This window comes from Pan paniscus, chromosome 1 (assembly GCF_029289425.2).
Source record: "Pan paniscus chromosome 1, NHGRI_mPanPan1-v2.0_pri, whole genome shotgun sequence".
NCBI lineage: Eukaryota > Metazoa > Chordata > Mammalia > Primates > Hominidae > Pan > Pan paniscus.
In genome coordinates, this window is record NC_073249.2 from 132,156,882 (window position 1) to 132,182,724 (window position 25,843).

The 25,843-nt window shown below is 45.0% G+C and overlaps 1 protein-coding gene across 8 annotated transcripts in view; it reads right to left on the minus strand.

Annotated features, from left to right (window-relative positions):
- The window catches only part of SLC44A3 (solute carrier family 44 member 3), a 76,899-nt gene that overhangs the window by 29,916 nt on the left and 21,140 nt on the right, over positions 1-25,843 (minus strand). For all 8 annotated transcript variants that reach the window (XM_034931585.4, XM_055115843.2, XM_034931582.3 and 5 more), the window contains 4 exons: positions 25,186-25,310; positions 21,843-22,029; positions 9,814-9,979; positions 2,413-2,569 (listed from right to left, as the gene is read on the minus strand). In XM_034931585.4, the coding sequence (XP_034787476.1) occupies positions 2,413-2,569; positions 9,814-9,979; positions 21,843-22,029; positions 25,186-25,310 (635 nt within the window). The remainder of the gene's footprint in view (positions 1-2,412; positions 2,570-9,813; positions 9,980-21,842; positions 22,030-25,185; positions 25,311-25,843) is intronic.

Sequence of the window (25,843 nt, forward strand, 5' to 3'; positions counted from 1 at the left end):
AGGTTGAGAACAAAGGAACAGAGTCAAAAACAACACAGGAAAGAAGAAAAGCAGGCAGTTTCTGAGGAAACACAGTTTTTACTTATGCACCTGGGGAAACACTGGTGGCGTGGGAGAAGTTCTATTGTGTGCATACTACTACTACTAATTATGATTCTAGTATTACTAAGGAGCAACAATTCTGTCTTGTGGACTTACGTGTTAGGGGTGCTATTAGGGAGGTTAGTCCATACTGAACAGCAAAACAAAAGCAGGCCTTCTGTTTCCAGTAAAAAAAAAAAAAACCTCTCTTCCCCCTTCATCTGCCCTTAAGTGTCTGAAATGGTACACTTTGCTTTTTCAAACCAAAGTTTATATTCACGAAAAATTCACATCCCAGAAACAAAAAAACAAATAATACACTGTAGATACTAGTTATGTGCCCACATAAATAAAGAATCAAGTTTAACTCTGGAGGAAATAAATCCTGTAGTGAGATTTTTTTCGGGACTAAATTTCGAGGGATAAATTACTCCTTTGAAATATAACTTGAACTTGTGCATAGCTCAAGAATGAATACTTTAATGAACCTCTTGGGGGAAGGGTGCTCGGAGGCATCCTACCCACTCTCCAGAGTGAACACATCCCTGAAAACAATCCTGAAATAGCCTAGGATGAGGACCCCAGGAATAACTCAGCCTTATATGGACATTTGCTCATCCCAATGTGAATTCAATTGGATGAAACTTGATCTGGACACTTTTCAGCCTGGCTGTGTTGGTGAATGAGCCTATTTAACTAGGGAAAATCACACAGTGGCTGTGTGAGACATTTAAATTGTAGACACAGTGCGGGGCAGTAAGGCTGCTGAGGAAGAAATTTTTTTTTAACCTAAGAAAGGACACATTTTCCCAATAGTGACATCACTAAAAGCAATTTTGGCCCTTGGTCCTTGTGGGATCTGGGAAGTGATAAATAACCTTTTAGACCTCAGTCAGAGAGACCTTGGGCCTTCCACTGACTTCTCTTTTAGATTTATGAAAGGCCGTTTCCCCAGAGAGTTTAAGATGCCTAGCTTTAGGAGGGAGAGCAAGCTCCCGGCGGCTCATTAATTTATGATTATCTATTACCAATGCGCACACACACATATCACAAATAGATTTAAAATAAAACGCTGTCTCGTTCTTCAAGAAATCCTGCAAGTTTCCTAAGACTGAAGGATTGATTTCAAAATGCAGGAGCCAAAAGTAGCTAGTTTTGTCCTGGATATGGAAATGCCTCTTCAAGTCATCAAAATGTGGCCAAGCAAAATATTAATAGAAATACAAGAAAATATTCTACAATCAGGGGCAACTGTTTAGCATGCATTTCCAGATAAGGAAGCCAGATAATTTTATGTGTTATCCAATCAATTGCTTCTAATTGATAAACTAACTTTAAATCTTGGTTATAGATTTTAAAATATCAACAATTCAGGTATCTTTTTAAAAAGTAAATGAAAACAATTCTAAAATACAATGTAAACCTATTGGTAAAATGTCCCGAATTTACTAAGGACACATAGCTATACTCAAAAGGTTGGAATCAGGTAAGTTTGTGAAACTGACCAAGTCACCAACTCTAAGGTGGTGACGGGGGAGAGATTAACGTTGTGTGAGAACAGAAGAGTTGGGAAAAGTCCAATCTTCTCTTGTTTGGCAGGCCAGAAATACCATGAGAACAGCTGTTTTCCTGGTGTTCTGGTTTCCACTGGCATTCATAACCAAATGTGCATGGAAATAAAAACTAGGAGGAGAAATCCCCCAGGCACAAAAGCCCTACAGTTCTCTGTCCTTTGAGCTGAGATGTAGGTCAGCTTGCCCATTTCTCACTCTCAAGCGCATGTGTACACACGCATGTACACACACATACACACTCTCATTCAAACCCTCTCCTTTTCTCCCTCCTTCTTCCTCACACACACCAGGAATTTCCCATGACTGTCTCTAGGAAACACAAAAGGCAGGCAATATTTTAGCATTAAAACAGAAATGAACAAATATTATTCCTATCTTATGGTATATTTTTTTACTTAAAAAGCCATGATAAATGTTCACAAAAAAACTTGTTTAAATTTCACCTTAAGAGTTCATCCCGTCTGTTTGGCATTTACATAAGAAGGAAAATCAGCTAACTCAGAACTACTCCCTCCCCACGCCATCCACCGAGTTGGAGAAAACCCAATAAACAAAACCATAAACAAAACACAGACTCTGGGAAAATAAAAGTTTTGCTGGGAGAGGCGGGGGATGGGAGCTGAGGAGTGCAGGAGCTTTCTGCACGGCCCGCTGTCACAGGTCACATTTCTGTCCTGGGACCTGCTGTAGTTTTCCAGTAATTAAGTTTCTGGCAACCCAAACACAGAACGTGCTGTGTATCAGGAGGCAGCCTTACCTGTTCTTTCAGTGCGTTTTGCATGTACATGACAATGATTCTCGGAATCCTCACCACAGAGATTAAAAATGACCCTTTCACAACGGTTCCTTGATGGTAGAAGAAGAGAATGGAGAGAGACGAAAGGATGGGATGATCAGGAGGATCATTTTTACTTCTGGAAATAGGGAAAAGGATAGCATTTTAAAAACACTTTTTATAAAGCAGCAAAAGCTCTCTGGTTCCAATCATCTGTGGTACTAACAACTTAGAAAGTTGTGACATAATAAGCATTTGGCGAACTTTTTATACTCCTTGGTAGCTTCGGTTAAATTGTTTCTTGTATTAATTTAATTCGTTTTGGTGCCACTTAATGCTACAAATAAAACAGAAAAAATTTTAAAAAATTGATGAGTTAAAAAAGTTTCCCTCTTTATAATGCAGAGCCCATCCACCAACCCTTTAGGGTGCCTATTCATCTCATTTTCACTTTCAGAATTTTAATTGCGGCACAATCTCCAAGGTTTAACTTACACAGGAGTATACATAAATATTGCCAGCATTCACCTGGTGATTAAAAATCATCACCAAATCACATGACCAGGATCAGTGGCCAGAGAGGTAACAGTGAGCTCCCACTTACAGGAAAGGGACAGAGAGCCCTGGGTGCTTGGCTCCTACACAGCTCTAGGCTCCCCAAATCCTGCTGGTTTCTACTCTGCTCTTTAAAGGTCACTTCAGTGTGAATCATTTACGGGACTTGTCATGACGCAGCTCCCAAGAATGTGTACAAGTCAGTTTCACAGGCAGGGAAAAAAAAGTGAGAAAGAACAGAATGGGTACAGCCATCACTCTCCCCTAAACCTGAAAGATAAAACAAAGGAGTGGGGGCTGATGCCACCCCACGGGTGACCCTCTGAATTCCCGCTGAAGCCAGTTCTAGAAAATAAGGCCTTTCTGAGAAGCAACTTCACAGATTCCAAGTGAAGCTTGGTTTCTTTATAATGGATTATTCTACAACTTGCTCTGGTTGCTAATAAGTCACTATGAATTAAGGTTTTGACAGCAGCCTAGGTTTTGAGAGAGGAAAAGGAAGGCAGCCAGAAATGTTTCAAGAGTTGGCAATGGCTGCATTTTGCTGTTACTCAAATCAGCCAGGAAGAAAAAGAGAACATGAAAGTAATATTGGGAGCTGAAAAACTGCAACCCAGTTGTCCCACAAAAAAAAAGGATGTGTGTTTCAACACAGTGTTATTTAAAGTAGGAAAAACCACGGAAGCTATTGCTAATAGGAATTCATTTAGATCTGATAAACCAGAAGAGTAGTGTAGGCCAGGAAAATCTGACACACTTTTTTTTCCCTTCCCTCATTTTTCTTTTTTTTTAAGGAAGAATGTTTACTTTTCCATTGAGGAGATTTATGTGCCTTAGAACTTATTATGGTGCTCAAGAGGGGAGGCAGGGAGAAGAGGACAACACCTGCTTTCCATCTGGTAGGGAAACACATGATTCATAGGCCTCTGTGAATGAGGGCCTTGGGGTTAGCCCTCCAGGTATTAAAGTTTGGGGTTAGGCATCAGCCTTCTGAGGTTTCACTGTGATGGGGTTAACCACTTCAGGCAGAGGAGTACCTGCACTGCCTCAGCTTCCCTAGTCTGTAACACATCCTGGTTATGGCTTGAGGCTCTGCCTGGCTTGGCTGGAAGAAGATGCAGAGGTTCCAGAAGCTGGGTTATCACGTGATGGGAGACGGAACTTAAAAAGAGGGCCCTTTCAACCCAAGCCAGCTCTTGGAGCCAGGAGTCACTCAATACCTGCCCTCAAAACTAGAAACAGCCCTACAGAAAAAAAAGGCTAATGAAGTGGTGTGTCTCTGAGGCCCCCACCTAGTCTCAGACTCATTTCCATGTTCAAAGGTAACGTCATCCTACCACCTCTCCCCTGCTGTGTGTGGGGCTAGTGCCTCCAGCTCTGTCTCCCTCACAACCAGCCAAACCTGCCTTCAGGAAGAGGATCTGACGCACCCAGTGATGCTAAACATAATACTTACCTCTGGACTTATTCATATTTTAAGAATTGACCTGGGGGACAACATTGCAGTGTTGAGCATATGGGGCAACCCAGCGATGAGTGTATTAGGAGGCTGGGGAGGACTGGGCCCCCAGTCAGCCTTCCTCATCTCTCTCTAGATCTTCCCACTGGACCACATCCACCCCAATTCTGTGGGTAGCGGCAATAAGGAAGACACGGGCAGTGTTAGAGGGTAAGGCGACTCTAGCATATGCCCCATGAAGCCCAGCTTCCCCCTTCCTTTGGATGTGTGGCTGCTTTGAGTGCTAATGGTGCTGGCTCCCAGAACAATGAAGCCAGTTGCCCAAAATACCACATCAATCCAAGCTGTGGGGCAAAGGGTTTAATGGTCCCATCCATCCAAGTCCTCTAACACCTTTGGGTCATGGTACAAAGTACTGTTTTGTAATTTCTAGTCCCATCAGACAACAGAGTGCATACAGCCAGGCAAGCCACATCATGGTCCTAGAGACAAGCTTTAGCTCTAGTTAGATCCAGCCTCGTGCTCACTAAAAACTCTTCTGACATTATGGAGAATTAATTTTGTGCTGAGGCTCCTGGACTAGGTGTGGGCTGCATGGGACAAACGGCCTCCAACGTAAAGCTGGTCCCAGCAAAGGACTGTGTGGTCCCCGTAGAGACCATGTCTCTTCCCATATTTCTTACAACAAAATCACTGCAAGATGGGGTTTGGAGGGCTGAGAAGGTTGTATGTTTCTTTCCTATTCTACAGAAAATGAAAATCGTCTTTATTAGAAAGAAGAGGATTCTTTAGCTGGCCTGGGTAACTCTTGCTAGGTTAGGAAATTCATCTATCTCTACCTAAACTCCTTAGGCTCTGCTATGAATCCATTTCCTCTTCTCCATCCGTAGATATAGAGCAGCTGGAAACCCTCTTTTGTATATTTGAAAATGATGATGATGTCACACCTCAAGTGTCCCTTCACCACCCTGAAGGGTTCTAGCTCCTTCCTATCACATCCCTAACACCACCTTTATGGCTCTCAGTTGATCCTTCTTCAAGCAAATGGTTGTAAAAAGTAAATTCTACAGATTGCCCATATCCTGGTACCTGATGGTATTTGTATGAACTCTTCAGCCCTCATAGTGCATAAATGAATGACAAAGATGAATGCACCCTGGCTATATTTAATCCTCACCCTGAGTGCAGGCCAGAAAAGGATACGAAGAATTGTGAACTTTGAAGATTAGGAAAAACCTTGAGGTTTCAAAATTAGGCAGAAAATCAAAAAGGAAGCAGAGCTCTTTAATAAATGCAATAGTTGTGCTAAAAATAAATCATTGTGTGTTATATTATAAATTAATTTTTTTTAATCAAAGTAATATGTAAAGTGTCTTACAAAGCCAAAAATCACTGCTAGGCTTAATAGGAAAAACAGCAGTTTTCTTCCCCCATTCATAATTCTCTCTCCCTGAGATAATATTTTAGTTGTTATTAGAGAACTCACTTCCACACCTCAAAATTACATGTTCTTACTGCTATTTCTTGGTTTTTTGGCTTCAGATATTGTCTACTGACTTTTCTACTATGAAAGATTCTGGTTTTATTTTCTTACATAGCCTAACTCCCCCAATCTCACACTCATGTTCCCATTCTTCCAATGTAATTACATCAAAGCTTTTAGTTAATGCTTAGTGTTTGTTATTCATACATAAATAATATGTGCTGTGAATAATATTCACAACTGATCTAAGTAGCATATTCCAATTAGATTCCCTTCCTGTACAACTTTTTTTTCTGAAGTTAATTGTTTCACATTTTTTTATTAGCTTGGATTTCCATGGGCCTCACCCAATGCTTCACCAATGTGTAACGCTTTTCTTAACGTGTTCGAACACACCTGGTATTCCCTCAGTTCCATTTTCTTTTCATGGTGACATCTCTCCTGGAGCCCATTGTCTACCTTGGACTGGACGCTTTCCACGCCTGCTGCGCAGCTACCCTCCTGGAATTCCTTGCTCTGCTCTGCTCAAGCCTGTTTTCTGAAACTCATGTTTTCCTCTCTGGCTTACACATGAGTTTCAGTGGGGAACATCCCTGCTAGAAAGGATGAGGGCAGGGAAATCTTGGGACTGCCTGTGCATGACTTTATTCTTCTTTACCCTTGACTGGTAGTAAGAATAGGTATACAACTCTATACTAGGTATAGACTGGCTATACAATTCTAGGTTGGAAATAATCTTTCACTAGACTTCTACAGCCTTCCTTCACTGTTTTTCTGGTTCAGAGTTGCTGGTGAAAGTCAGATCCTATTCTGGGTCCTTGATCCTTTGCCTGTGATCTTTTTTCCCTCGGGAAGCTTCTGGAATCTTCTTTTTACTTGTGTCCTCCAGCCCTGGCAAATTTTCTTTGTTAATTTCCTCTCTTTCTTCTTTTCTTTGTTCTGTATTTCTGGGCTCATATTAGTCAGATAGTGGGTCTCCCAAATTTATCCTCTTTTAATCCTTTCTCTCTTATTTTGTGTCTCTTTGTCTTTTTATTCTACCTTCTGAAAGAGTGCTTCCACTTTATATTTTAATCCTTCAATAGAAAATATTCACTTTTGTAATCATACTTTTAATTACTCAAGAGTCTTGTTTTCTCACTATGCCCTTCTTTTGTTGGTGGGAGGGGATCCTAGCAATACATCTTTGTTCTCTCTGATAATATTATAGTTTGTTTTGTTGTTTCCTTTTGCAGCCTGCATTGTCTCCGTTTTCCCTAAGCTCATTTTATTTGTTCATTTTGATCTCTTCTTTCACTTAGAGGCATTCATCATGTTTAATAATCACTGGTAAACAGTTCAAATTGAAGAGTGAGGCTCTCCAGAATTACCTGGAAGCTCTGTGTGAGGCATGTTGCTTGTTGTCTGATGAGCTTCACTGTTTTGCTAGGAGTCAGGGAATCCATTTCATTGGGGGACCCCATATGGCACTATCTGTAGGTCTTTACTTTGGGTTAGGCAGTTTCTCCACAAAAGCATCCTCTAACCTCTTCCTAGGGAATATCAAATGAGCTGCCAACATTCTGGGAGCTGAACTGTGGAATGTGGAGTGCTGGTGTGTGTGGGGGACCTCATTTCAGTGTTTAGGCTTTCACTTACTCCCCCTGCTTTCAGTACAGAGACTTGCCCCCAGCCTCAGCTGTACCTGATACCCCAAGTCCGGGCCCTCTCTGCTTTCTCTCTCTGGAGAACAAATTTTCCTGTCTTCAGCTGGTGTGGAATTTGGGGGTCTAACTACTCCTGAGGAAGGCTTTCAGCTAATCTTTGGAAATACTTTTTATACTTGAATTCCTGAGCCTCTCTGGGATTCTGTGGCTCACTTCAGGCTGCATCTTATTTGTCCTCCTCATGCAGCCAACACACACGGACAGGCTGCTTCTGCTTTCTCCAGCGGGCTTAGGGCACCGCTCCACCTCCCTCTCTTTGGCTCTCACCATTTGGTTGGTGTTTCTTATCTGCTGTCATTGCCTCTCTGTTTCTTACTGTCCTGGTGTGTTTGTGCCTGTTTCAATCTTTCATGATTTTTTGAGTGGCTGGAGAAAGGGAAGAGATTAGGAGATAAATGCATATGCTTCACTGGAAGTCCAAATTAGAAGTCCTCATTGAAAATGCTTTGATTTTATTATTCTAAGATAACACAAAATTACTGTCAGGCAAATATTACCTGCTGGCAAATTTGGTTAGAATACTCTCTTTGCTCCCCTACCTGGGAGGAAGCAATACACACAACCCACCCCCGGCTGCTTGGAGCTTCTCAATGCCAAGGGCAACAGCCCCTCTGTGAGTCCTCTGGAGTCTCTAATGATGGAGGCTCCGGAACTGCACCACTACATTAAAAACCCACAGTGGTGGCCGGGTGTGGTGGCTCATCCTGTAATCCCCAGCACTTTGGGAGGACTAGGCGGGTGGATCACAAGGTCAAGAGATTGAGACCATCCTGGCCAACATGGTGAAACCCCAGCTCTGCTAAAAATACAAAAATTAGCCAGGCGTGGTGGTGGGCGCCTGTAGTCCCAGCTACTCGGGAGACTGAGGCAGGAGAATCACTTGAACCCAGGAAGCAGAGGTTGCAGTGAGCCAAGATCGTGCCGCTGCACTCCAGCCTGGGTGACAGAGCAAGACTCCGTCTCAACAAACAAACAAACAAACAAACAAACAAACAAACAAACAAACACCCGACAGTGTTCCTTATCATCAGGAGGAAACTGCTCAATGGCAGGAATCACCCCTGGCAGATAGTCTCTCCCAATGAAGCTCATGTTTATCTCTCATTTGGTCTGAGAGGCTGGAAGAGGATCAGCCCTATGAAGAGTAAACTTCTCTTTCTGAGCCCAGTCCTGCCATTGCCCTGGCTGGGTTCGTCTGTCCTGAGGGCTCTCACTGCCCCGGGGTGAGTCACACACACAGAAGAGGTAAAGCGTTCAGGGGTGTGTGTGTTTGTGTGTGTCCTCAATTGCTTTCATGATGTGATAGGGATATAAGCAGAGAAGTGTGTAACTAATTCACTGGTTCTTAACTATAATATAAATTATATTTTGTAATTACATACAATTCCTTTAGGATTAATTTTTTTCCCCAAGCAAATGTTATCTGATTTTGCAGAGGACAAAGTGAGGCTCACAGAATTTACTGAAGTATATTCAAAATAGACCAGTAATTTTTTTGTCTGAAGTCAATTAGGATGGATATTCATAGGGGAGTTCGACCCTTCCTTTTTTTAATATTAAAAGAATGGCAGCCAGGTGCTGTGGCTCACACCTGTAATCCCAGCACTTTGGGAGGCCGAGGCAGGCAGATCACGAGGTCAAGAGATCAAGACCATCCTGGCCAACATGGTGAAACCCTGTCTCTACTAAAAATACAAAAATTAGCCGAGTGTGATGGCGCATGCCTTTAATCCCAGCTACTTGAGAGGCTGAGGCAGGAGAATCGCTTGAACCCAGGAGGCAGAGCTTGCAGTGAGCCAAGATCGCGCCACTGCACTCCAGCCTGGATGACAGAGCAAGACTCCATCTCAAAAAAAAAAAAAAAAAAAAAAGGCTACTCCATAGGCAGAGCAGCCCCTTTTTATCTTTCAAGTCTAAGCAATATGATCTCTTCTCTGTTTGTCTTCTTTCTAAATTTTCTAGCTTAAAGTAAAAAGGTTGGAAATGTGACAGATTTAGGGTGTAATATTTCTTCTCACCACCAAATGAGAATACAGCCCAAATTTTAGCTTACTCTTTTATTCTTGCCAACTTCTTTTAAGGGGCTAGGTCAACATTCCCAAATATCTTTTGAGATATTAACATGAAGCACATAGATAAACCACATAGACAAACCAATAGAAAAAAAACACTGGACCTACCTGTTGAAATAACAAGTAACCACTGCCCCAGCTATAGTCATTTGCTGGCACGCAAGGATGAATTCACTAGTCCAGATGAGGCCAATTAAATGGTACGACCACATGTACCGAATGCCCGAAAGGGGCTTATATTCCACTTGGCCGCCTTCCATAACCTGGGCAGCTCCTAAAGTTTCAAACACAAACATGCTTTACACCAATGTTTTCCTAAGCATGAACCACGGTTCAACAAGCCATGTTTCTTTATGCTTGGCCTTTGGCATTACATAAAACAAATGCCAAAATCAAGTACCCACCATAATTTAAAATATACAAAAATCAAAATCAAAAACACACATTTAACTTCTAAATAACACCAACGGTGATAATTACAGTGACCATTGGTAGGCAATTTCCAAGACACCTGACATATGCTATAATACTCATCCCACTTTGTGGATGTGAAAACTTGCCTTTAGAAGAGGCAAGTAGGCTGGGTGTGGTGGCTCATGCCTGTAATCCCAGCAATTTTGGAGGCTGAGATGGGCGGATCACCTGAGGTCAGGAGTTCAAGACCAGCCTGATCAACATGGTGAAAGTCCACCTCTACTAAAAATACAAAAATTAGCCAAGCATGGTCGCAGGCACCTGTAGTTCCAGCTATTCGGAAGGCTGAGACAGGAGAATCTCTTGAACCTGGGAGGCGAGGGTAGGAGTGAGCCGAGATCACGCCACTGCACTCCAGCCTGGGTGACAGAGCAACATTCCAGTCTCCAAAAAAAAAAAAAAAAAAAAAAAAGAAGAAGAGGCAAGTAACTTTTGTAAAGTCTCAGAGCTCAAAATTAGTAGAAGAAGAATATAAACCTAAACACATGGGACTCCAAAAATCCATAGTTTTCCTGCCACATGACTTTGTGATGCAAACCAAACTCAGCACATTGATGAAACCACACAAAGCTTTTAGTATCACATTATAGGATCCTACTTCACCAAAAATTTAAACTTTATAAAAGAGACAAGGGTCTTTGTTATCTCAAAAGGATCTATTTCAGATTTCATTTCAAGAGCAAACTCTCTTAGCACATTTAAAATATCTACTGGGCCTCAGTGTTAACCTTCCCAGGTTCAGATCCCAGCTTTACCCCTTTGTGGGTAACCCTGGACAAGTTATTTGGCTTCCTGGAGTTTTAGATTCCTTATCTGGAATACCTGGAGGAGTTTTAGATTCCTTATCTAGAATACCTATTTCCTGGTGGTATATTGAGCACGGAGTGAGAGTACTTAGAAAGTACTTGGTATAGTGCCTAACCCATAGACATATCGCACCATAAGTGATAATGGTTTATTACTATCATTAAATTTCAGGAGCACAGTACTACTTTCAACTGAGGCCAGCAAGGTCACCGTAACAACTTTTTGCCATTCACGTGGCTATACCCTGCTTTCTTTTCTCTCCTCTAAAGAAGTCCTTGAATTAGCTCTGCTGGTAAATCCACTGGTAAATCCAAATTTACTCTGCTGGTAAATCCACTGGTAAATTCACTGGTAAACCCAAATCCCAGCTTTGTGGCTGCATATGATTTCTAGATCTTTTCCCACTATGGATTTTAAAACAACTACTACTGGGAAGAAGATGCGTGCTCTGGTCTTTGGTGAAACCTATAGCTTGAAGAACATTTAGAGATTGTTTCATATTTCCTGTCATAGCTATAAATTGACTTTAGGTTCGTCATTCAGGAGTCCTTAGATATTCACAGTAGGGTCTGTGTGAAGGAAAGGGGAGGATATCCGTGCTGTAGATCAAAAACTGATTCCACTGACTAAGGCTGATCTTAATTCCCAAGCTCTATGTTCTGCTGAACAAGAATTACATTGTAAGAAACAGTGGAGCAGCTTGATTTACAGAGAGGTTAATGTTTCATGAATGCTGGGCTCACTTTGGCTTGGAGGCAATCTCTGTTTTGGGTAAGGCATGGATAAATGCCTATGCTTTTCTAAGATGGGGTGATTCAGGGCATGCTTCAGGAAACATTCCCAATTCCAGAGGGGTGGCCCCTCCCAAACAAATGCCTGTTAGGTAGATGAGGTCAGTGGACTCTGAGAACCACTCTGGAATATGAGAAGTGCTCTGAGCCAGGGAAGAAGTACCTGCTCCTCCTACAAGGCCCAGCAGTATCAGCGACAGATTATGCTTTTGCAAAACTAGGTTTACAATATCACAAATAGTTTGCGGGCGGAGAACATTTCCACAGAACAGGAAGGATGATTTCTTCAGACAGACAAAGGTAAGTATGTCCTACAGGACCTGGACGCTAATGGGGGCCAGACTCTCCTCTCAGCTGCCCTGTGCTGTCAAGTGCACATATGCGCACACCTCCCAACCTGGCACAGTCAGCGGTGGGAGCAGCTGAAGTGATGAGTCAAGATCCGCTTAGACATTATTTGGCATTCCCGCAAAGAATGGCATTTGGCATTCCCCAAAGAAGCAGAACCTGCAAGTTATTTTTGAGTGATCACTATTGTTTCTGAACATCCTTATCAAAGCCATCTTCTATTTGTTCCTGGGGCTGTTTAGGACTTTCCTTTAGGGCAGGGTTTCTCACCGACATTGTGGACCAGATCTTCGCTGGGACTGGGGCTGTCCTGCGCACTGAAGGGTGTTAGCAACAAGCCTCGCCTCTCTACACAGATGCCAGGAAGCTCTCCCTCCCCTCCCACAGCCACGACAACCCAAAAATGTGTCCACACATTGCCAAATGCCATATCAGGGGCAAAAAGTCACCGGGGGCGGGGGCTTGGGAACCATTGCTTTAGACAAACGTTCAGGGGCGCTCTGGCTTCAGGGCGAAAGCCAGGAAACAAGTTGGATCTAGCTCAGAGTCTGCGGTTGCAGAGCCTGTGGGTGGGGTAGACGTGCTTAGGCACACATGACTGCCCTCTCCTGGATGGCTGTGTCAATGCAGGCAAGATCCCCTCATCACATGACAGTTGCTTTGTCTCTATGGACTGGGCACTACAGCTACTATCATGGGTAGCTAATGGGTGTTAATGGGAGGTAGACTATGGGTAGATCCCAAGATATGACAGATCTCAGGGGATGGTGGTGGGAAGAGCACTGAATTGTGAGAAGGCTTGGTTCCAGGCTCAGCTTTGAAATGCGTGACAAGCAATGTGGGCCACAGCTCTCTGATGGTGAAGAAGAGAGTAGGCAAGATGAACTTGGGACCGTGATTACTGGCTTGGGCTTGAGAGTCACACAGGCTGAGAGTCACATCTCTGCACTGTCCCCTAAGCAACCTCCTGCAAATAGTGGGACTTTTTTTGACATCTGCTTCATCACTTGAAATCGGAGAATAGTAATACCTACTTCTCACACCCTTGGTGATCTCGTCCTGTCTTGTGGCTTTTAGTGCAATACACATAGCTGTTATGAGTTAAGTATAATAAACAGGTAAGGCTCTTAGAATAGTAAGTGCAATAGGGTCAGCTACAGTGAGTGCCACACAGGGTTAGCTATAAATGAGATATAGGTAGATAGAATTCCAATTCTGAAATTAACTTACACATTTATTGAGCATCTACTCCATGCTGGTATTATGCTGGACCTCAGCTATTAGGGGGAACAATAAATGAGGCAAAAAAAAAGTCAGACAGAGGATACCATCTGAGTTAATATCAGAAACTTACATGCTCCCATATTGGTCCATTCGTTTCCCCTTCTTCTGCCCAACTGTTTTATAAATTCCCCCTTCAACCTTCAAGAGCTTCCTTCCCAACCTCACTCTCAGCCCATGATCTTACCTCCTGTTTCACTGAGAAAACTGATGCAATCAGAAAACCTCTGCTAGTGCTGACCACCTCACACCTAACCTGCTATCAACACGGGTCCATAATCTGAGTCCTCTCCCAGAACATGATATTAATAAATGGCCCATGATCCTATGGCCACACTTCACCAGATCCCATTCTTTCTAACCTGTGTGAACATAACTCTTCAATAATTTTCACCCTCTTCATCAAAATCTTTCTCTCTATTGAATCATTTGCAACTATCTCCCATCTTTAAGAAAAATCTACTGTGGACTCTTTCCTCTTCCAGCTTCCTCTCCATTTCTGTTCCTTTTAACAGTGAAATTCCTCAAGATTGTCTATACTTACTCTTTCCAATTCTTTTCCTCCCACTTTCTCTTCACCTACTCCAATCATGATCATTCAGTGGTCAATCCTCAGTTCTTCCTTTAGCGGCAGCACTTGCCACACTGGACCACGCACATCTCTGTGAAACCCTTCACCTGCATTCCAGGGCCCCACACTCCACCCTTTCTCCTTCGACCCACTGGTCACTCCCTTTCAGTCTTCTCTGTTTGTTCTCCCTCATCTCCCGGGCATCCTGAAGTGCCTCAAAGCACAGTCCTTGGATTTCTTCCCTTCTCTATCTACATTCATTCTAATCTCATGGTTTTAAATACTATTAATATGTTCCCAAGTTCCTAAATGTGAATCCCAGCCCGGACCTCCTCCACTAACTTCAGACTCAGATAGCTAACTGCCTACTTGACATCTCCATCTGGTGGTCTAAAAGACATTTCAATTAAAGCAACTAAAAATTAATTTCTGATCTACCCCTAAAATGCTATACTCAAATTCTTGCCCCATATATCAGTTTATGGCAAAGTTATCTTCCAGTTGCTCAGGCCAAAATCCCTCAGAGTCTTCTCCAACTCCTCTTTCTTTCATGTAACCAGAAAATCCAATTTGCTCTACCTTCAAAATAGATGCAGAATCCAATATGTCATGCCACTTCCACCATTATGACCTATTCCAAGCCACCATCCTCTTCTTACTGAATCACTGCTATTAAAATGTAGTCAGGTCAAGATTTTATTCTGCTTAAAATCCTGTAAAGACTTCTTCCCAATTCAGGTTAGAAGCCAAAGTTCCTACAAAGGCCAGAAAGGCCCCAGGATCTGACTGTGTGCACCCTGACTCCCCTCTGAACCAAGCTCTCCCTCGCCCACTCCACTCTCGCTGAATAGGCTTCCCTTGCTGTGCCCTAGAACTCCAGCCTCTTGCCAGCCTCTGTGCCTGGGATGTTTCCCCTTGCTTTAGATGGTCTTATGGCTCTGCACTCACCTACTTCAAATCTTTCTGCATCATCACCTTCTCAGTGAGGCACCCCTGATCGTCAAATTTAAAATGACACCCTGCCCCCTCATGCATTTCCTATTTGTCCTTTCTGCTTAATTTTTCTCCATGCCACTTATCAACTTTTAAAGTACTATAACATTGACTGACTTACTTTATTTAAAGCCTGTCTCCTTCTACCCTCCAAATTGGAAGAAAAGCTGTATCTCCAGCATTTTTAATAGGGTCTGACACACAGTAAATATTCAATAAATATTTGTTGATTGAATGAATGAATGGATATATCTTCCTCAAGTAATATATTCTATTAAAGAGATTTGGAGACAATTTTCTACAGATCTTCCTTGAGAGCATCAAAATAATCTGAAAGATATTCATAGTGCAGTTAGCTGTAAGTCTGGATATTATTAGCAAGCTTTAAAGCATTTCAAAAGACTAAGGTGATATAATGATTGTTATAGATGGCAGTTCCTTATGGAAGGCAGTCCAGCTGGTCAGGATAATTCCCCAAGGGAAGCAGGCCTAATTTGGAGGGTTTCTACTTTCTAGCACATTCTGTGCACTTGGTCTTGTCCAGCAAACTGGCCCGAGAGTCCTGCCAGCCCCAGCCTACTGACATTCATCCTGCCTGTGTCTCCCACTGGCTTCAGCTTCGGCTCTGGCAGCATGAGGATTAGGAAAAAAGAGAGGAAAATCTCATTGACAGGCAGCCTGCAATATATGAGTTCTTCATGTATCCATCTCGTTTCACAACCATGACACTGATGTGATGTTATTCCCTGGGTCAGCACCCCTAACTGAATCCATTCAGGTAGGGAACTGAGCTAAGAGACACAGAAAGAAAAAGGCATGGTCCTGGCCCTCACGTGTTCTTCCTCTTGTGGGATGACAATACATCTTGCTTTATTGTTCATAGCATTTATCACTAAGGGATGCATATTTCCTTATTCACTGCCTCTATGCCCACCCAGTAGAATGTCAGGCCTGGAGAGCAGAACTGCTGTCTTGTTCACTGCTGTATCTCAAGTACCCAGGGCATGTAGTGTGACTCCAGGGCTGACAGGGCAGGCATGAGATAAATAGTTGTTGAAAGAATGAAGAATATAAAATATGCAAGGAAAAAAATGGAGGAGAAATATCTAAGTATGGCTGAGAAATTTATAGGTGATTTTCCAAGAATAATAATACCCAAACCAATCTTGAAGAATGACTAGTTTGGGGAAGCAGTTTAGGGGGAGAGTTGGGGTGAGAGTTGGGCAGGGGAGGGGATTCTAGAGGAAGATCCCAGCAGGAGCAAAGGTATGGGGATGTGCATGGAGACTGCTTTCCTTTGCACCTTCCCAAACAGACCAGGAACTTCTGAAATGCAGGAGCTGTTTCAACTCTCTCCCGTGCAACCTCCCTTTACTCTTTTCCTAGAACAAGACTGGGCCACTAGCAGGCTTTTGCAAAATAACTTCAATTATCTTCTAGATCTCTGAGAACTTAAAAAAAAGAGAATTTTCTTCTAAATCGTGTTATTGAATGTGCCAGAGAAAGCAAAGAATAAACTACAGAGTTGAAGGTACTAGATGTTCCTTGGTCAACATTAATTCCTAACATAAAAAATACATATGGTCCCTTATTTGCAAAGCAAAGCTCTTGTCTCATCTCAGCCTCCTAACATCCTTGTGAGGCAACCTTACATCAGTTTTCCATTGCAAAAATGGCAAAAAGGAAGCAGAGGCAGAGCCAGCCTGGGTTCCAGGTCATTTGATGGGAAACCTATGGAAAACTCTCTGTCTGACCCTGCTGCCTCCTTTCCAAGCTCACCCCTTTGTGTATCCCAAGTACACGGTGTATGCTGTGTGCAGTCCTGTGATTAAATCTTCTAACTGCAGCACAGACCTCGCGGGAAGCCCACTCCCTGCCAAAATCCAATATGGTTCTCTTCTATTGTACAGACTCTGGAGCTTCCAGACCACCTTAATGACCACTGGAGGTGACCAGGTCATCTGAGCTCTTTCCAACCTACCAGATTACCAAGGTTACCACAGTTTTCACTTTTTCCTATTGGATTTTAGTAATTACTGTCTTATTGCTGGTACCAGACAAATCCCAATGGACTACTAAATGTCATTGTTGGGTGGTGCAAGATGGGGGCTTGATATGACCTGCTGAAAAAAAATCCCCAAACAAGTCAGAATTTGTCAACTAGTCAAAAGAATGATTAACAGTCATTAGAAAAATAGCACATCTGGGCAAAAATGATCAACCCAAGTTCACTCCTATTTTTTTTAATGCAGTAAAAAATAGTATTCATTCAACCATCTGACACAACTATTTGGGTGGCTCACGCCTATAATCCCAAAATCTTGGGAGGCCAAAGCAGGTGGATTGCTTGAGCCCAGGATTTCTAGACCAACCTGGGCAACACGGCAAAATCCTGTCTCTACGAAAAAATACAAAAATTAGCTAGGCATAGTGGCACGTGCAGCCCCAGCTACTGGGGAGGCTGAGGTGGGAGGATCACTTGAGCCCGGGAGGTTGATGCTACACTTGAGCCTGAGCAACAGATTGAGGCCCTGTCTCAAGAAAAACAAACAAACAAAAACCAACAAAAAACAAAACACAAAAACAAACAAACAACAATTTATGTACTGAGGACGCCCACACACAAAACTGGGCGCTAACTGAAGAGTGTGTCTGTCCCCACTGAAGCTGCCTGTGGGACGTGGAATGAGACAATCGGGCACTGTGCAGCGGGCTCGCCACCCGATCACCTGGCGCCTCTTCATAAGAGGTGAAAGCGGCTCAGAGTCCCTCTCAAGTGTTAGCTGGGGCATCTTCTGAAGAACAAAAAGTGATGCTGCTGCTGATCTGCCGAGCCGCAGAGCCAGGCTCTCTGGCACTGGTGAAAAGGCCTCTGAGAACAAAGGGGACCCTGTGCACCTGGGTTGGCCACAGGCAGGTGGAAGGAGGGGACGGGTGATTTGGTTTCTATGATGCCTGACCCCCGCGGGGTGGGGAGCGCGGGTGGTGGCTCTGCGTAGCACCTTCTCTCCTGAAAAGCCTAAAATCGACCTGCTCATAGATGCCTCCCATAGGTCCGGGGCACCCAGTTTCCTTTCCGGCCCCTCTACTGTTTTCGCTGTTTGCTGCTTGCACTGACAGTGAATTGTCACACTTCACTGTGTGATCCTGAGAGGTGGCTGCAGAATGACACGCTACCTTCAGCCCTGAAGAATAACCTCCAGGTCTCTCTGCAGTGGAGGCTACTAAGCCCTGGGCCCAACCTAGGCCTAGGCAGGGGCACAGGCTGGCAGTTAAGGGGCACAGGCTGGCAGTTCATGCCCAAGTCAGCCTTGGGGCTTGTTCCTTTCTGACTTCACTGGCCTGGGCTCTTCCCTTGACCTCTGTGGCCAGGTCCTCTCCTTGTGCTGTCTTGACCCCTGCTGCATCCCCCTTTGCCTCTTTCTGTATTTTCTGACCTGGCAATTTCCAGCCTGCCCTCTAAGAAGCCCTCCCTGACTCACAGCGTGGGTTACAGCCTTGTTCTGGTGTTCCCATAGCTCCCCAGATTTCTCTGATCATCACATCCATCAACCTTCACTGCGATCACATGTTTCATTGTTGGACCATCCTGCTTGACTGTAAGTACTGAGGGCAGAGAGTCGACCTCAATCCTGTTCCCTACCTCTCCCTAGTGCCGTGCTCAGCGCCTCATCCCCACAGTGCCCAGCAAATGCTTCTGAATTAAATTAAAACCATCCCTGCTCCAAAACATCATGGGGTCTAGCCATAGACACAGTTCCCCTTATCCAGATTCACAGCCAACAAGGGGCCCCCGGGCTGGGCCGGCTGCACCTAAGGAGGTGGGAAGAGGAGGGTCCTTCACTGGTCCTGAGCCATATTTCCTAAGACCTCACTGTTTCTCTGGTGATTCTCTAGAGGCTAGGGTTCAAGCCCTACAGTGCTGCTGCCCAGGGCCACTGCCACCACCTCCATCACACCTCATCACCAGCTGGCTCTAGCTGTCAACCTCCAGTCCCAGACACATTATGGGCACAGCCCACATCCACCAGCCAACTGCTGTGGTCCCCGATACAGCTTCATCCTGAGCAAACTTGAAGAGGCCAATTTTTTGTTTTTTGTTTTTGAGACAGAGTCTCACTCTGTCGCCCAGGCTGGAGTGCAGTGGTGCGGTCTCAGCTCACTGCACCCTCCGCCTCCCGGGTTCATGCTATTATCCTGCCTCAGCCTCCCGAGTAGCTGGGACTATAGGCGCCCGCCACCACGCCCGGCTAAGTTTTTTGTATTTTTAGTAGAGACTGGGTTTCACCGTGTTAGCCAGGATGGTGTCGATCTCATGACCTCGTGATCCGCCCGCCTCGGCCTCCCAAAGTGCTGGGATTACAGGCGTGAGCCACCGCGCCTGGCCTAAAGAGGCCTATTTTTATTTCCTAGCTTTGGATCCCAGATGCAAGGGAGGTGTAAGGTAGTGGAAAGAGCACAGGCTCCATTCCAAAGCTCTAGAGTCACAGCACGTCATGCCTCCCAGCTGTATGACCTCCGGCACATGACTTCCTCAGAACCTCAATTTTCCTGCCTGTACCTTAAACATAGCAATACCCACATCACACGGGGACTGTGATGCCTGGGGGACAGAACATAAGAAAGCATCCAGTACAGAGATTAGAATCTAGGACATTTTCAACAAAGGCTTGTTTCCCTTCATGCACCGGGGCCACTGCCCTCCCTTCTGACCAGGGCTGAGCCCACTTCAAGCTCGCTAGAGGAAGGCCATCCAATGCTGAGACTTCACCTGTCTCACGATATCTATTCTCCCCTCTTTTCTTGGTTATAGAACCTCTGATTGGTGCGTGCCTGCCCAAAATGAAACTACATTTCCTGGTGTCCCTTGCAGATAAGCGCTGCTATGTAACTGGGACCTGGCTGATGAGGTGTGGGTGGAAGCGCCACCTGTGACTTCTGGGAGGGGCATGCTCGCTTTCCTCCCTGCCACCCTCCTCAAGGTCGGAATAAGACATGGCAGTGGGAGCCTGAGCAGCCTTTCACTATGAGGTGGAAGCAAGGACAGAGGCTGCAGAAGAAGAAAGCGGGTGCCTGAGTCCTTGAGCGCTAGAGAACTAGGCTGGCATGGATCCTCTCCGTGTGGACTTCATCTGTGTGACAGAGAAATTACCTTACATCCTACTTTAGCCACTGTTGTTTTGAGTTTTCTTTCACTTCCAGACAAACCTCATTCTGATGGATTATACCCCTTTGACCAATGTTCCTCCCTGGGTAATTATCAGAAGTTCACTGCAGGCCTTCAGCGAGCTTCCAGGGAGCCCCCAGTAGAAGACTGCCCCTATGCACCTCTGAAGGTGGAAACATAGGCCTCCAAGGGCCATGCCTTCCAGGCAGCCTGCTGACGATCTTGGCACTGTGGCCTCAGTTAGCTCCAGAGGAGAAGGAAGGGGACTGAGTTTACTAAGAATCTATTACATGGCAGCTGTTCTTACTTATATGACTGGAGCCAGTAAGGGACAAGATAAACTTGAGAAAACGTTAAGGAACTGCATCAGCCTTGCTGATTTGACATCAGCTGTGGTCCTTATCTGTCTGGTGACAGTATCAGGAAGCCACTTACTCTTTTGTACTTGCATCCATGTGTACTGAATTTGGGCCTTAAGAAAATCAAACAGAGGAGTTAGAAAAGATCTAGACAGTGCCACTCAAAGTGTGGTCCACAGAAAAGCTGTCTGACCTCACATTGTTAGTAAGATAAAAAGCTTGTGCCAGAATGTAGATCAACTGCATCACTAAGCACATTGTTTCTCAGCTGACGGTTTCTTCCATAGCAAAACTTTCTCAATGAAGGAAGCAATGGAATGACGTCCATTCTAGCTAAGCTCCTTATCTGGCTTCAGACTGCACTCTGAATAGTGCTGCTTTAGAATATGCTTGCCCTGTTATGGAGCTTTACAAGAACATATACTAGGTCCCACCCCAAACCACGTGAATCAGAATCTCTGAGGCTGGTGCCCAGATAACTGTATTTTAATAAAGCACCAAAGCTGATTCTGAGGAATAGCCCTGGTGAAGAACCACTGTGTGGATATGAAAAAAGGATGGAGGAGAGAATCTTGTCTTTTCAGGACCAAGGCATGTGAACTAAGAGTTTGCTTTAAATGTACACTGGCTCTGCTGGGCATAACACTTTTTTTTTTTTTTTTTTGAGACAGAGTCTTCCTCTGTCACCCAGGCTGGAGTGCAGTGGTGCAATCTCGGCTCACTGCAACCTCCACCTCCCAGGTTCAAGCAATTATCCTGCCTCAGCCTCCCCAGCAGCTGGGATTACAGGTGCATGCCACCACGCCCAGCTAATTTTTGTATTTTTAGTACAGACGGGGTTTCACCATGTTGGTCAGGCTGGTCTCAAACTCCTGACCTCGTGGTCTACCTGCCTTGGCCTACCAAAGTGCTGGGATTACAGGCATGAGCCACAGCACCCGGCTGCATAATATATTTTTAATAGAGTCTTTCCTGGGTTCTTCTTTATCACCTACTGATTTGATAGGGGTTGGCAAATTACCTTGGATAAAACTTAAACCTGGAGACATCTGGTAATATTCTTGCTGTTGGCCTTTGTTCATATTGTAGTTTTTCCTAGAGCTTTCAGTCCTTACTGAATTTATTCTCTCATGAAACACAAACCCAGCTTCTTTAAAACCAATACAAAAGAGGTAAAAGAACTTCCCACTTTTCCCCATGACAGAGCCCCAAGCACCAACGCTGCTGTCATCAGACACCTCTGGCTCAATGAGGGGTTAGGTGCCTACAGAAACAGGCCAGTGGTTCCAAAATGGTCTTCTGTGTATGACTCCAAGGTGATGGAACCCACACCCACTGTCCCTTACCTGCAGTTCCCAGGCTCAGCAGCACAGCCACCCAGAGGACCCAGAAGAAAATGAGGATGGCAAATGTCCACAGTGGCTGGAACAGCAGGAAGGGAGCACTGCTGATGGCTTTATTTGTGATTTGGAAAAGCTCAACTGTCAATTTTATTCTCTTTCTGAGAACAAAAATCAAGACGAGCAGCACTGCCTGGTGAGAAAGGGATTTGAGTAAATTACTTCCAAATAATGGAGAACTGGGTAGAGCTTAAAGCAAGCCCTACTATTATTATGACATCTCAGCAAACAGCTCTTTTAAGATAGTTACTCACTACTTTGTTATAATTTTACAGATGCATTCGCAAACACTAACTGAGCATCTAGTAAGTGCTGGTCCCTGGAATAGATCTTAATAGATATAATAGCGAACAAGACACAGTCCCTCCATAGAGGGCCTTGTAGTCTGGTCAGTGAAAAAGATAAAATGAGAATAAGGTCTTCTAATGTCAAGGAACTGTCTTATATCCTCCCCTCCACATCCCACAGAACCCAAGATATTGCAAAAGTCAAGGGAATATGAGTATGAGGCAAAAAGACTCAAAGCCACCTTCTGTGCTTTCTTCTAGCTTTCCCTCCCTGCATATAAACATTTACAAATCTCATATTAATGAAACAAACCATTCTGCACCCCTCCATCCCCATCCAGCCACTGCCGTCTCTTACTGTTTTCATGGCCGAGCTTCTTGGCTTGTCTACACACATCATCTGTATTTCCATACCCCAACTCATTCTTCAACCACCCACAAACATCCAGACCCCAACACTCTTTTGAAACGGCTCTCTCTGAAGTCACTTCATGTGACCTCCTGAATGTTAAATGCCGTGGGAACATTCCAGGTCTTGCTTGACTTCAGCATAGCATTAGATCCCTTGTCCACTCCTCTTTTCTCGAAACATTTTCCTCCCTTGGCTTCCATGATCTTTCTTTTAGCTCTCCTACTTCTTTAATTGCTGCTTCTTGAGATCTTCTGGGGGTATCTCCTATTCCTCTGTGCTTTCAGCATCCTTCCTAGATGCTGACAACCTCCAAATAAAAACCTCCAGCCTCACTTTCCTCTAGGTGCTGGAAGAATAAGCACATCAGTTATTGACAAGGCCGTGGATGTCCTACAGTATGTCAAACTCAATTTATCCTGAATCAAATTCATTATCTTCATACTAGAACCTCCTCTTCCCCCTGTATTCTTTACCTCCAGTGGCCCTAATTTTTCTGGACTTTCCAAGAGTAAGTTAGGTTCCCATCTTGTGTGCTCCCATTTTATTCCACACTTACCCTATTGTACTATTTAACATATTCTATAAATGTTTTCTCGTCTGAATTTCCCATTAGATTAGGCTCCTAGAGAGCAGGGCCATTCTTATGGTCAAGGACTGGCAAAGTGCCCAGTACAGTCTCAATCACCTCTGGTTCAGTTTCCTCAATACCGCTCATGCCTTCCTTTCCTCTCTGTTTCCACCGCTGATGCCACAGCTCAAGTCTCAGCCTCTTTCTTCTAGACCCCAATAACCTCATTAGCTTTCTGCATTTAACCTCCCTGACCACCCCCTGCCGCCCCACCTCAATCCCTCCTCCACTCCACAGCTAAGGGGACCTTTGTAAAGCGCAAACACAAAGATGGTGTTTCTCGGCTCAAAATCCATCTACGGCGCCCCAGTGCCTCTGGAGAAAGATCAAACCTATCATCATTGCAGATCAGGACCTTTGTGACATGACCCTCCCTGCACCTGCATCTCAGGCTTCCATCAAGGGAACTTCCTGCAAGTCACACCCCTGCCCATGTGACCTCATGCATGCTGTGCCCTTGGCCTGAGATGCTCTTTCTCTTCCAGCTGTGCTGGAGCGTTTCTGCCGTCAACAGTCAAGTGGAGGAAAGACAGTCAGATGACAGTGGATAAACTGTGCAGAAGCTGCTCCAGGATCTGGGAGCACAGCCTCCTGACCATGCAGGGAGGGGTATCAGGAGAGGCCCCGCAAGACACCCAGAGGAGACCCTTCAGTTGTAAAGGCTGAGGAGGAACTTCCATCTGGGCTTTTCTGAGGATGAGTGAACTAGCTCATCTAGCCACCGGGAATTGGTAAGAACTCACAACAAATGAACGGGAGGTGAGCTGGGACTCAATTCTGCCTTCTAGAGTAGACCCTGTGCAGAACTCATGGACCCAGGTGAAAACAGCCTCTCTGCTCACATGGCCTCCCCTCTCCCTAACCTTTCCCCGGCCCTGAAATCTGGGTGGCATAAATGGTGCAGTGTACAAACAAAAAGGGAGCCCTGTGGAAGGTAGACGGAGGAACTGGACCCTCCCCAGCCCCCAGCCCTGCTCCTCTTCCCCTATGCCCAGCCTGGGGAATGGGGAAGCCCTTTCATCCCCAGCCTCCTCTGCAGACTCTGTTGAGTGTCTGGTCTGGTCCCTGCCTGAGGCGAGAGCAACCAGGTGCTTTACTTTATTGTACCCTTACTCCCTGGCACATTTTATGTGAAGATCACAAACCCAAAACCTCACCGTGGAAAGGAGAAAATGTGAAAACTACCAAATATGAGAATAGAAGGATTTCGTATGAGAGAATTTTGTTGGTGTGAGAATCTGCATTTGCTGCAAGATTCAATGGGCTTGTGGAAACCCCTGGCTGCAGCTGCTCCACAGAACAGTCAGTAACCAACACACCAGCAACGACGACTCTGGGTGACCTGAAGCCAGTGTGGGGTCTGCCCCAGGGCCTTGTGATTTGAGCCTTCCTAACGGCCCCTGGAGAGGATCCTGAATGACATCTGGTTGCCAACCACCCACCACCAGTAACTAATACCTGCTCCCTCAATATTCTAAGTCAGCCTGTTTTCAGCTAGAGAGTTCACTGAGGAGGCAGCAGGTTCTCTGAACACCAAAATAACCCAGTGGCCAGTGGGTTTGGAAACAAAGGGCTCAGTGTGCTAGAGGGCAGCGGAAGCTGAGCATACACTGGCAAAGGGGAGCCGCACCTCACAAACAGGGAATGGGAACCGCCGTAAGCCTGCCTCCGCCCACCCACCATGCCCACCTTGTAGCCCCTTGGGGCTGAGAAGAGTGCAACAGCAAGGATAACACAGTAGTCTCTGGGAGGTGGCAGAAATGACTTGGGAAGAACTAAAACCTTTTTTTCTTATTTTTGGAGAGTTTTGAATTATCCCTATACAGGTATCTCAAATCCAAAGAAGGCACATTCTGAATCAAAAGAAAAACAAATTCTAGTTGTTTTTGGCTAGAATTCAATGATTTGGATTTCAGAATCCTGGCTGGCTACCTGACCTACTGCTAGAAGAGCATTTCTTACCGTGATGCCTGTGGATACGATAGCAAACCCCAGCACGCACTTCATATTTTCCCTTTCTGTGTCCAGTTCTATGCTGAGGTCGTTGGTATAGTCATAATACAGCCACCATAAAACACCGCAGACAACTAGAAAAGAGAACAGTAGCAGAGCTCAGGGCACACGCCATGAGATAACCTTTCCCCAGCACACAGAATCAAACAGGAAGTCCAGCCACTGCCCACCGGCCGCGTGGCACTGCTCTGGCAGTGGGTCCCAAATACCCGGACCCTACAAGCAACTGCTGCCCTCTGGAGAAGCTGGGCAGAGCCAGGGCAACCCATAGAGGACCCACAAGTTCTGGGATGATGCTTGTTTTGGGAGACCCAGGATGGTGACCCCAGAACACAGGCACCTAACTCACAGGTTGGGTCTGGATGCGAGCAGGAGGAAAACCCCATGGACAGGATGGTGAGAGGGACAATGCCAGAGCTCACTGTCTAAATGTTTTAAGCAAGCTCTGGTGGTGATAACTCCTGTGGAGCCTGGATATTGGCTGCTCACCCACAAAACCAGGCAAATTTACACGGCCTGTGGGAATCACGGAAGTCAGAAGCTCATTTGGAAGATGCCCTGACATTGCAAGTACTCCACATTTAGGTACGAAATACCACCTTATGCC